This window comes from Neodiprion fabricii, chromosome 4, assembly GCF_021155785.1.
Source record: "Neodiprion fabricii isolate iyNeoFabr1 chromosome 4, iyNeoFabr1.1, whole genome shotgun sequence".
NCBI classification, from domain to species: Eukaryota; Metazoa; Arthropoda; class Insecta; order Hymenoptera; family Diprionidae; genus Neodiprion; species Neodiprion fabricii.
Genome location: NC_060242.1, coordinates 34,185,966 through 34,198,353, shown reverse-complemented (window position 1 = coordinate 34,198,353; position 12,388 = coordinate 34,185,966). Strand labels below are relative to the sequence as shown.

Genomic DNA, 12,388 nt, shown 5'->3' with positions numbered 1-12,388 from the left:
TGCACCGTACAATTATTGTTCTTCCGTTAAACTACCTCGTTAATCATTTAAGTTACAGAAGCCACTATAAGCGGCGCCCTTTCTTCTTTTTTTCTTTTCTTTTCTTTGTTTTTGTCATTTTTCTTTATATTCCATGTAAAATCCTGAATTGTTGTGCATTTTCGTGTAGAAAAATATTTAACTTTGAAATGATTAGAATTTTTAAGCATATGCAAAACAGAAACCGGTATTTTCGTGAGTATAATTCGTTAGCGGAGGATAATAAACGTACACTAATAACGCATGAAATTCATTGGTTGACAAACAGATATCTCAGACTGGCCATTAATTTTACAAGATTCAATGTGTAGGGGTAGTTTTCACCCTCCATGGGGTTCCATATAGATAGAATTGGGGTTTGCGCCTATTCTTCGACCAAAATCGTACTGCCTCACAATAAATATTCATATAAATCTCATTCAATTTCGATATCAGATTCACATTCAGTCTCGGAAAATATACAGGAAAAGTACAATTGTACTTCCGCTACCCCCCCCCCCCCCCCAAAAAAAAATCGAATAACCCGATTGAAAGGTTTTTCTTGTAATAACTAGACTTTGACGAATATCTTTCGCAACCCGTTTGAAATGTCGCAACTTTTCACCCTGGTTTGACCGACACGTGTAACGATGATCACGTGATCTACGATGATCACTCGATCGCCGCATGCACACCAATAATCGTTTCGATCGGTGAAAAATGTTGCCGAGAAAGATCGCGCCGATATGCGTGATTCAATTCCGCGTAACAGCCGGTAGTTGACCTCCATTATTGCGGGTCCGCAAATCAATTCGCGATGTTAAAATAGAGTATCACGTGTCGATTCACAGTCGGCGCTTGTACAGAGTAGTTCGGAATTTAGAATCGGTATACGAATTAACGGGTGACGAGAGTACCCTGCACTTTTTCCTCGTATATATACCTAAGACGACTCGAGGTCGTCAAGCGGAGTTGGTGATAAAAATGGTCGAACCTGTCGAATCTGCTTTCTATGCGGAGTCCAATTCGGCACGTATAATTCACCAATTAGCGAATTTTTAACGGTGTTATAGAAAATTACGCCGGGAATCAGGTTTGACGAAAGTGTGAAAGACCCAATTCTCAGTGACGCAACGCCGACGATTTTGGATGCAGGAAATAAGAAACGCGTTTGGTCGCCTGACGTGCAACGACGACGAGTCAAAGACGGCCAGCTGATCGGCTGGCCATCTGCGTCAGCCGCTCGGACCAATTAATATTGATGAAATAGAACGGTTAATTAGTGCAGCTCACGCTCGGTTTAATATAAGTATACATACGAGTACAGCAGCTATCTGTTACCCGCCAAATTTCGCTCGAGAATGTTGCCTTATACCTGCGACTGACGCAAACGTCATGCAGGATTCACGTTTTGCGTACACGTTACGCGTTACGTTGATGGGTTAAGTTTATACGATAATCACGCGATGATTTCCCTCGTCCGCGACGAAGCCGCTTCGTGATTTTCGTATGAATTAGTCGTCGGCGGGAATTTCTGAAAAGCGAACCGGTGAGCTGTTCGATATATCTATCAGGGCGGGCCGATATCGGTAGAAACTAAATCGACTCGTATTCGTCAAATTCGGCAAACTTTTTCTGTTTCAGTCGGCTATCGTTATTCGATGCAGACATTAGTCAGGTCATTAAGCTACGTTGTTCACTGATCATTAGATATTACGGCCCTCGAGGGACGGTTAACCGTCTGATATTTGATTTGAAATTTAATCAATTTCGTTAAATAACACAATTCAAATACCCTCCGTGTAACAGAGCACCAACGTAATTCTTGTCCGAACGTTCAATTTAGCGTAATTTCCTGCATGGAAACAAAATATATATATATATGTATATTGATCGTAAAAACGAGTCATCGACGAGCCGAATCATCGCTACAGTTAGACGAACAGTCAGGTTTATTTGTTCGAAGCGTCACCGTCGTGACGTCACATCGTCTGTCTCGTTACGTTTGCATCGCGCGAAGATGATGCTCTTTTCTCTAATTCCGTAACGAAATGCTGATTTACAGGTGAAATACTTTTGCCAAGGTGTAAACGTGAACGAAGGAAAAACACGTTTGAGCACGAAGCATTCGAAAGTTGTAACAATTCCCCGACTACTCTGATTGCGATACAATTTTTCCTCAGTACGTATGGAGAAATGATAGAATTCGCAGAACTAATTGAATTCGTATTCGGAATAAGAAGTACGACTCAACGATTTTGTATGACCAATGTCGAAGGTCCCTGGCAGTTTCCTACCCTTGCAATCGTATCAAAGATGAAGTTTCTTCTTCGAACTTTCGCGTTTCCTTTCATCTGATACGCGTTTGGAATTACCGCACCAAGTCGTCGCTCAGAATTAATTAAATCTTTTTTCCTTGCGGTTAGAAGATATCCCGCGCATTGGCACGCGTCCAACGAGCCAACCGAGTTTCGTTCGTTCGCTGCAAACATTATTCCGGAATTTGTCACGCGATCGAGTGATGCGATACTTTCTTCAAACTCCACGGAGATGTCATACGGACAAACCACGATGATGGCTTTTCCACGGATCAAAAAGTTCGCGTTACACCGTGTCGAAAAACAGCGTCTTTCGCAACGGAAATCCGCAATGAACTTGTCATTTGAAAAATTAAAATATTCATCTTTCCCAACTGCTACTATACGTACATGCAACCAACATCCAAATACAAGTCGTACGAATTGATGAACGTCAGGCGGTCGTTCAACAAATCTTACTTTTCATTCTTACGTCGTATTATATGATCACGCTCAATCAAATTCATCGATTAGATGTAATATTGTTTTTATAACATTCCTATACATCAGAGTTGACGGTGAATTACCATGCGTATTTTTTTTTTCCGAAATCAAACTGATTAATATTTAAATACCTGATATCTGTAACTCAAACCTTATATCTATACGTTTACTAGGCTCTTAGGAGGATGATTATTTTGTCTAATAGTTCTAATAAAAAAGTAAAATGATTTTACCGTTAATCGACGTAGCAACTCACGCGGTAACAGTTATCAAAATCATTATACACTAATGATCTATCCGTAGAGGTTATCGATCAAGCTTCATGAGATTGAATTAATTTGAACATTTTTCCATACATTCACTCGTCAAGGTTTCATGTAAAGTAATTTAACTCCAGTAGGCCACACCTCGGTAGAATCGCATAACGGTCTGACGAGATGTAATTCTGATATTGAATGAATGATATTTTGCTTGAAAAATGAGTTCTAAAAATCTAAAAAAGAAAATGTATAAGTATTGTTTAAGGATCGCAGAAAAAGCTCTCAGTTTTCCTCACCAAAATTGATTGTTTAAGTATGGTTAAAACATCGGCAAGTTAAAGAGAGTGCTAAAATGTCGAAAAAAGGTCTTTATTTCGCATGAATAATGGTGCCACGAGGCCCGTTTCCACGACCAAGCTACTCTACGACGAGTTCGAAAAATGTTTCGGGTTAAATTCACCCCCAGCGACGTATTCGAGTTAATTGGACGCAAAATTTTCGTCCAGTTGTGATGCATTAAAATACGAATGAAAAACAAGGAATAATATCTGAACAGCTTTAAAATTCTGTGCTGATATATTTTTACCTTGTTACTCATTATTAGAATTGATTTTGATTTTTTAGAATTTTTTTTCCCCTCCATTTCAGTATCGTTCTGTAACTGAAAGCTTGACGCATTGTCACTTTCACCTGCAAAGGTTGAGCTTGGAATATTCGGTAATATATTTTCCACCCGTCTTTTTCGCTATACAAAATGTTTGTTAAAAAAAACATTTTACAAAAAAAGGTTAGGGTCGAACCAAGCGGCAGCTCAACATTCACGGTTTTCCTCCATTGGATAATGAGACGGGTAAGCTTTTGTTTAAATAATTTTACAGGACCCTGTTTACTCACGAAAGCTGAAAAAAAATTCAATTTTTTGGTCTTATATGCTAATGATATTTGGTAGGAACTTCGGAGAACTTTTCTTTGATATTTCAGATTTTATTGTATATTAATTTTCAAAAAAACAAGTCAACAGTCGCTCGAAAATTCAATTCAACGACTCTTTAAACTTTCACGGATCGTCGTTGAAAACACATCGTGATTTCTGATACTTAAAAAAGTGCCGCAATCGTTCCTGCGACCCAGTTGTTCAGCAATATTTGAAGATTGAACCGCAGACTTTCATTTCCTTGTCTATTGCACGTGTAAAGGCGCGCCTTTATTTATCTGACACGAATAGCGAAAAGTTACATGAAAAACTTCTGACGCAATATTCTAATTTACTTTACTTTTGTAGACTTTTAATGAACAGGCTGCCGAATCTCGGCGCCATGTATCCTGGTATAATTTTGTTACCATCGCGCGTCTCTTATTCCTTTCCGAAAAGTTCTGCAATTTGTCCTTTCCGCTTCCTCGCAGTTGGCGGCACACGAGATTGCTAATTATTCATTCCGTGTTTTATATCGAGTATAAGAGGGAATTTCTCCGCCTATGGTGAATTATCGTTTGTCGTGAAATGCGTTTTGACCATAATTTGCAATGCTAATTCACGGTATTAAGAACATTAATAACGCGTATTCGCATGCAAATGTGACACCTCTTTCAGATGGTGCGGCTTGCGAGTGACATCTCGGTGACGTAAGGATAGGTAAAAAGCTCTTTACACGTTTATGACGTGCAATTAGACCTTGATTAAACACACCGATGGCTGAGTATATTGTCAGATGTATCACAACGCAATATAACCCATGCATTAAGTGATCGTAAATTTTGCAAATTTCCGAATTTTATACACCACCAACATTTCGCGTGTTCTTTGTTTCTGGCTTCGCAGAGTATACAAGGAAGGGGGGATTTTATCGCGTTCCGTAATCTCTGTCGCCGAATTGTAAATTTCTGGTATTACGATGTAAAATTAGTCATAATTGATCGTTACCAAACTTTTGATCAAAATAACTGGATTCAAACGGGGTGTTATAATTGCGATTAGGCAATCGGCCTTGTTATTTAAGTAAGGATAAACTTGGAGGCTGTATTAAAAGGATTTCGCAGCCTTATACATGTTATACAGGTCGGATCGTTAACCGTAGGTATTAAGTACGGATTCGGTGATAGAGACGATTCGGAGATAGAGATTTTTCCTCATCCCGTGAACCGTAACATATCGAGTCACGCACACTTGTACGTGAAAATATGATATTTAAGATTTGAGCAAATACCTTGAGAGACGCCATGTCCGATACGGAGCGATGGGTTTGTATAGTTTCAAGCTGATCCAAACACCAGTCGAGTTCTTCTATCGTCTCGACAGCCAATTTCATGTAGGGTTCGTCTGAAAGAATAAACTTGACTTGAACAAAAACATTAAATCTCTCGTTGATTCGACGACGTTATATAAATCCCAACTATGCTGACAAAGGATCCGACTGATACCTTGTAAAGGAAGCTGAAGGCTCGGGGACTGTTTTGTCCCGAACCTTTCACAAGTTTCTACATTAGGACAACAGCTACCTTGCCAAATCCGCCGAAGCTCATCGCGGGATCTTAATCGCAAAAGAGAGAAAAGGAGAAAGAGAGATAGAGATAGAGATAGAGATAGAGATAGAGATAGAGAGGGAGAGTGACAAAGAAATAATGAAACATTGGAGAAACCAACATGTGGAAAGTTGTTCGCCTTAGTTCTCCAACCACAAACAGCGACCACTGAACAGGATGATAACGCGTTGTAATTTCGGAGAAATTTTACACTGGGAAAAAAAATGAAATAAAAAATAAATACTTTTCGATTTATTCCGGTTGCAGGTTATCTCCGAAGAAGCACGCCCGCATCCAAGGGTGGCGTGATGTAGCACGCGCGTTAAGAAGTAAGCCGATTTTAAGTTTCAACGCGGCCAGTCGTCCGTGTAAAGTCCCGGGTAGAAACTGTGGCAATTTGTCCGACGACACAAGGTAAGACAGAATATATGCAGGGCGAGAGTTGAGGGTGGGGGTGAAGGAGGGGCCAAGTTCCCGGGGGGCGGCGAGAAGAAAATCCTACGGAAATGAAGCTCTCGTACAATTTCAGTCGCAAATTTTGCAGTGTCTACAAAAGTTAGTGGCCTTCGTCACCTTCGTCTAACAACTTTACGACATTCCGACTTTCGCCCCTATTTTTCGTACGCGTATTTCAGAGTCTGATGGAAATACGCTTGCGTTTCAAACTCCCTTTCCGTAGATTCCGACCCGAGCGCAATGAGCTTCGAAATGAAAGGGTGTGTTATATGCATATACATACATATATATATATATATATATATATATATATATGTATATGTATATGTATATCACACACATATATACCTATCAATTTCATTCAACACTTTACCTCCTGGCGCCAGGTTCCGCGGCTGTGGCGTGCTACCGCCCTGAGCCCCGCTACTCCTTCGTGATCTGAAAAATTATACGAGTCTGTCATGATTGGTGGTTTGACGCACGATTCTTACCTAGTTTCTATTTTATTTATTTTATTTTTTTTTTTTGGTGTTGCTTTGATGCGAAATAATCTATACACATACAGCAGGATGATTTGAGCGATCAAATTTGTTACCTACTTCTCTGGTTTGAAATATAAAATATTCATTTCTCATTGTTGATCCGTTATTGCTATGAGAAACACATTTTTAGGGATCGACTTCAGCCTGCGTTCGACAGACAATATAGAATATCCGCGCTTAGCGTTATTGGTTTGAATACAAATTTTTCACTCTATACACTGAGAGAAATTTTCAATTCCGGTTGCCGCTCAGTCATTTACTTTTTTCATTTTTTACTACAATCGAAAAATATAGTTCTAGGTAGGAAGAAATGAAAATTAGTTATCTATCTGTCACCGGAAAGTCTAGTATCCGTTACTATTCTTTCTCATTACGATAACTGATACTATATTTTCTTGTAACTGTTGCGAAAACTTAATTCTTCTGCAACAATAAATTGACTTGTTAAAGCTTTGTTTAGCTAAAAAAGCAGAGTAAACCGAACAAACTTATTTTGCGCTGCAATTAGCGAAAAAGGATCGACGGATAGCGCAAAATGGTTACGCGTGCCTCGATTTTCGTAATTACAACAATATTCAAACAGTTTTATACTGAATTTTTCTAGCTACTAATAGAAATAAAATTTTGCTCAGTGTACTCACTTGTTTGTTGGTACATTCGTGAGGGACAAGAAGTTGTTCCTGACTGAACGCAGCGAGGCAAGAATTTGTGCAAAAGGTGTGACGATGAGATCCTCCCCATGACTGAAAATTATAAACATGATTATTCAACTTCGTGTTCAACGAGTCCAGCCACGATTTGTAACTGTTATCGTGTCGTATAACTTTTGAATTCGATTTGCAAAGCCGCTCCGTCAGCGTATCATGTGTATACATAGTATTGTATACATGTTATCTAGATACGATTATAATATATGTGCAAAATGAATCGCAATATAACGCCACAACTCAACAACCGTCTTAACTTTCGGTATAACTTTTGTGCCGGAACTTAGTACGGAGAAGAAACAGATCCGGTAAGCCGGTGAAAGATTTTCTTGAATTATTGTTTCAAAACAACGTTCAAGTGATACGTCTATTGCGCTATACAGTCCTACGTATAAATTCGTTCTTTCAATGTGGAACTCATACAGAAAGACTTTCATCCTACGTTGCGATAACAACTCTTTCCACTCGTATACATTTCTACAGGGGGAAAATCTCCCGTTTATCTAAACCGATGGGAAAAAATAACAATAACAATAACAACAACAACAACAACAACAACAACAACAACAACAACAACAACAACAACAACAACAACAACAACAACAACAACAACAACAACAATAATAATAATAATATCAAAAATAAAATCCAGATATCCAGATAGACAGAAATAATATTGAAAACACAAGCCACGATGAAATCTGCAATGAAATTCCAGGGTGAACTGATAGAATTTATTTGATAAAACAAACAATTTGTTGTTTCGAACGTTATTTCGTATGGTTGATGATATTTGCCAAAGGGTATCAAACAACTGTTGGGTACGGTTTGAAACTACAGAGGACAAACATTATTAAAATAATAAAGTTTATTGAAGTGCAGAAAATATAAAACAATTTTCTCTCACCGGCCAATCCAACGGTGAGAGTGGGCGAAAGTTAATATATCAACGATTTCTCTGAACTTTGAAAAAGGAGAAGGACGAAAAAAAGGCAAGATGAGAGGAAGAAAGAAACGCAATCATGAAAACGTTGAATTGAAACCGTTGTTTCTTAAAAGACACTTGCGGTGAGAGATTTTCGAGCACGCTGACAATAAGGCTGGCCTCACTATTTTGAACGATTTTTTTTTTTTTTTTTGTCAGGCGCGTTGTCGGGAGATAAATTTTCCGTTTTCATAATATTTGAATACTGTACTCTCGTATACGAGTAAGCAGCAGGGCGTTGTTTCTAAAAATTCCACAAAGCAATTTGGCAAAATGATACAAGACTTGAAAAAAAATTGCCAGACATTGTAATCGATTTATTCAAATCTATCGCATCTATGTTTGCGCCCTTTTCTTCATCTCTTTGGGTAAAAATATTCACAGAATGAAATTCTCAGGCAACAAGCAACAGTCGAGTTTCTTTACATCATTCTGCAATGAGGATGAATCGTGAGATTCCTGCTGTTATTAATCCTGTAATACTCGTCAGCTGTTTCCTCCGGCAATATCGCGTACCACGAACAGCGGCGTTTCCCTCACTCTCGTCCGATAGAGAATTTTGCCAAATTCTTAAACCTACCCACGCCTTTGGCACTAAAAAAAAAAGGATCAAATCCGAGTGTAGCGCGTACAACGAGAATTTGATTAGGTATAAGAGATATTTGGGCCTCTCAGGTTGTTCCGCCGAATTCGCGATCCCCGAAGCCGAATAATTACGGCCTCGATTTATTCAAATGAGATGTCACCCGGTTGAGTCTTGCCTCCGATGCATATCTGTCGATCGAAAGTTGGTCTCGGCGAGAATCAAGTCCGCGATATCGGATATATAAATGAAACCTGCCTGCCATGCGCATTAATATGTTATCGACGTGGGCAGGTACGTGTCTCGCCTTCAGGTGTATAGATATAATTCGACATCACAGATAGCCGTTTCGCAGCACCCACTTCTCAAAGTTCAAAGTTCACCAGAATCTCCGTCTCTCCGCGTTATTCTTCACCGTGATATTATGCTCCGATATTATTTACGCTGTGTTGGATCAGACGAATATCCGCCCACTGATGTCTATGAGTTCGCGATCCATCCATCCTCCTACGTGTCTCGAGGTGAACTCTGTCTGCATCTATCCGTTACCCTTAGGTATACCTTATACCCGTCGCGTGGGTGGTATAAAGCGTATTTACAATATGCGATACATGTGCATACCCGTATAAGCGCTCGTAGACATTTTGCGCGGTAGAATACCGAGATAAAATTCGCGATCTCATTGATCATCTTAAAATACAGCACGTCTTAAGGAGAGAGCGTTCCGAGTGGAACTGCGATCCACCGACGGGCCTTACTCGATGAATCTCGGAAATATTTGACAACGTCTATCAGAGATTTCGAAAAACGATGCTAACCATGGCGAGTTCCATTGTTGGCGTCTCTGGCCGTTAGGCTTTTCGTTTCATGCCCTTCACAATCACGTCACGTGGCTTTGGTTTCTGCGAGGACGAGTCAAGCGACAAGGTTCAGACCTACCTCTGGTATCGACGGAGAGCTACGTTTTTGACGCAGTTCCGATCGACGGTTAATTAATTAATGACGGCGCAAGTTCGCGGTCAATATTCCCACCGACGCACCGGAGCACGAAGCCTCCCTTGATCTCACACCGCCATTGATCTTCCATCTTGTCTAAAGTGCCCGAAGCACTTGGTCTATGTCGATTTCCTGGAATTACCTATGACACAGGGTTCTGGCTCGCGCGGTAGGACAAACAAGGGATCAATCGGGGGAAGCCAATACGGTCCCTACCCTTGACCAATGCGTCATCGGTAGTAACTAAGGTCACTAACAATAAGCTTCTGATCCGGGGTCGCTTGAGAGGCTTCAGGAGATAAGGTTATTTCCGGAAAGTGATTAGACTACTCGGAGGCGATGGGATTGATTTCACTTTTTCCAAGATTCTCATCTCAAACAAGTAACGTGAAACGATGGTAGTTTACCGAAACGTATATATATATATATAACATTGTGTCAAGCCACGTGCCGCAGCTTCGAAGGCTTCCGACTATCCTTCCAGTAGGATATTATTATTTTTCTACCACCTAAAAGCGTTTCAAGATCACGGTAAGTCGAGCCAAAGTATGGGGAATAGATGAATCCCGTTTATGTTTGAATTCGAAACGAATAGAGATATTGGAAGTGTTGAGGGGTTGCCATGGCGATTTCGACGTTGACGCATTTACCTCCAAACGTCGAAGTGCACGTATCTCGAACACGAAATAAGGCTTAACAGCTCCATTCTCTACGCAATTCTGAACAAAAACACTCCAACTCATTTTCATTTCACGCAGAATTAAAGAAATGGTATGAATTTAACGAATTTACTACTGCGATTTCGTAGAATCAGTGCCATTTCTTTATTTCTATGTCGAATGAAAATTCATTGAGGTTTTTTTGTTCAGGGGCTGTCGAGCCCTTTTTCGCGTTTCAAACACGTCGATTTTGATACATATTTGGAGATACATACGACAACGTCGAAGTCGACTAGGGCACACCCTTAATTCCTTTTCAAACGTCCATGGCTACCTGATTTAAACTATACGTGGAAATTCTACGTTGTGTTTTGATACGCATTAAAATAATCGGGCAGCAACAACAGCAGATACGTAGGTGTACGGGAGAAACAGGTAAATATATATATATATATATATATATATATATATATATATATAACCAAATCTCACTGACGTATTCATATGTAAGAACATCATCTTGCTACCGAGACAGTGAATTAAGCAATTAAGTTAATTGCGTAGAATTACGGAATAGACTCTTTGCAAATTTGCTTGGTAACGAGCATGTCGTATTCACGGGATCTTATGTCGATAATATTTGAATGTCGTGCGTTAGGTAGAAATGAAAATCAGTCTTGACAGAAATGAGCTTTGGAACCGGACGTGAATAATAGTAAGATTTTACAAACTAATTTACGTGTATAAAACTGACTGATTTTTTCATTCTGATAATCGGGATTTAATATTTTCGCGTAACTGAAACATGTGTTGCGTAATAACGCCAAGAGGTTGACTTTCTTCGACGTTTCTGCCGCTGATTCGGGAGAGCAGGGTTAACGAACGACTCTAGATTCGAGTCTAACAGCCACTGCGGAGAGAACCTCTTCCGGCGTCCTGCAGGCGACAAGTGGTTTGTCTAATGGTTGTTTTTCGCGATCAATATGATGCCCTGTGCCAGGGTCAGAGTGTGACTTGACTACAAGCTCCTCAACTGGGTCATGCGGTATCTCACCCTCGGATATCTGCATTTTTCTACTATAATTAATCCGGGCTTTATGCAAGTTCAGGCGATCGAAGTAAACTCGGGACTACATGGATCCGGCGTAAATTAATTATACCAAGGTGCATGGAAAGGCTATTTTTGATCGTTCGCAGTGCCCGCATGAAAAGCATTGAGCATTCGCAATTATTCACCCGAATTTCAAGTCTAAGGATCGGAGTCCGTTACCTTGAGTGGAGGTATTTTGAACTTGTGATACACAATACTGAAATTGTTTTTCAGATTCATTATTCAACCTCGCAACACGAACAAAGTTCATCGCTCGAGTGCAACCTCGTTCTTTTATAGACTCATCGATGTATCGATTTGAACTCAGCACGTTCAATCGATACTTGAAAAGTAGGGTATCTTGACTTGGAATTTTGCACAACTGCGAGTTATTTCCGTGAAACTATGAGGGCAGCAATTCATCGTTATTTATTTGTTTCGTACGCTCAAAGAGAATTAATTTTCATACGAAGAAAAAAGAATATTCAGTTTTTCCAACCGTAATGAAACGTAAATACACCGCCTGTCAGATTTGTTGTAGTCTCGTACCGTAAAAAGAAATCGTTTCGTATCTGCGTCGAGTTACGTCACGTCGTCAAGGAAGTGAGTCAATTTTCCACGTTCATTAAAAATTTCCAAAACTGAGAATTAGTCGTCCAATTTTGGCGTGGCGATATCAGGATTCACTATTTTCCGCTACCTACCGGGAACTCTGATGCGGTACGAATTCTTGTCACGTTTCCAGCTCGACTGGCCGCGAAAATTTGAAGT

At 39.9% G+C, this 12,388-nt stretch overlaps 2 protein-coding genes across 18 annotated transcripts in view; one reads left to right on the top strand and one right to left on the bottom strand.

Moving 5' to 3' along the window:
- Window positions 1-12,388, bottom strand: part of LOC124181131 (cAMP-specific 3',5'-cyclic phosphodiesterase) — a 276,361-nt gene that overhangs the window by 39,432 nt on the left and 224,541 nt on the right. For all 17 annotated transcript variants that reach the window (XM_046567391.1, XM_046567390.1, XM_046567387.1 and 14 more), the window contains 3 exons: window positions 7,239-7,340; window positions 6,429-6,493; window positions 5,284-5,396 (listed from right to left, as the gene is read on the bottom strand). In XM_046567391.1, coding sequence (XP_046423347.1) covers window positions 5,284-5,396; window positions 6,429-6,493; window positions 7,239-7,340 — 280 coding nt within the window. The remainder of the gene's footprint in view (window positions 1-5,283; window positions 5,397-6,428; window positions 6,494-7,238; window positions 7,341-12,388) is intronic.
- Window positions 11,363-12,388, top strand: part of LOC124181132 (4-coumarate--CoA ligase 1-like) — a 52,732-nt gene continuing 51,706 nt past the window's right edge. Inside the window, exon 1 of the mRNA XM_046567395.1 lies at window positions 11,363-11,479. The gene's annotated coding sequence lies outside the window, so the exon portion shown is untranslated. The remainder of the gene's footprint in view (window positions 11,480-12,388) is intronic.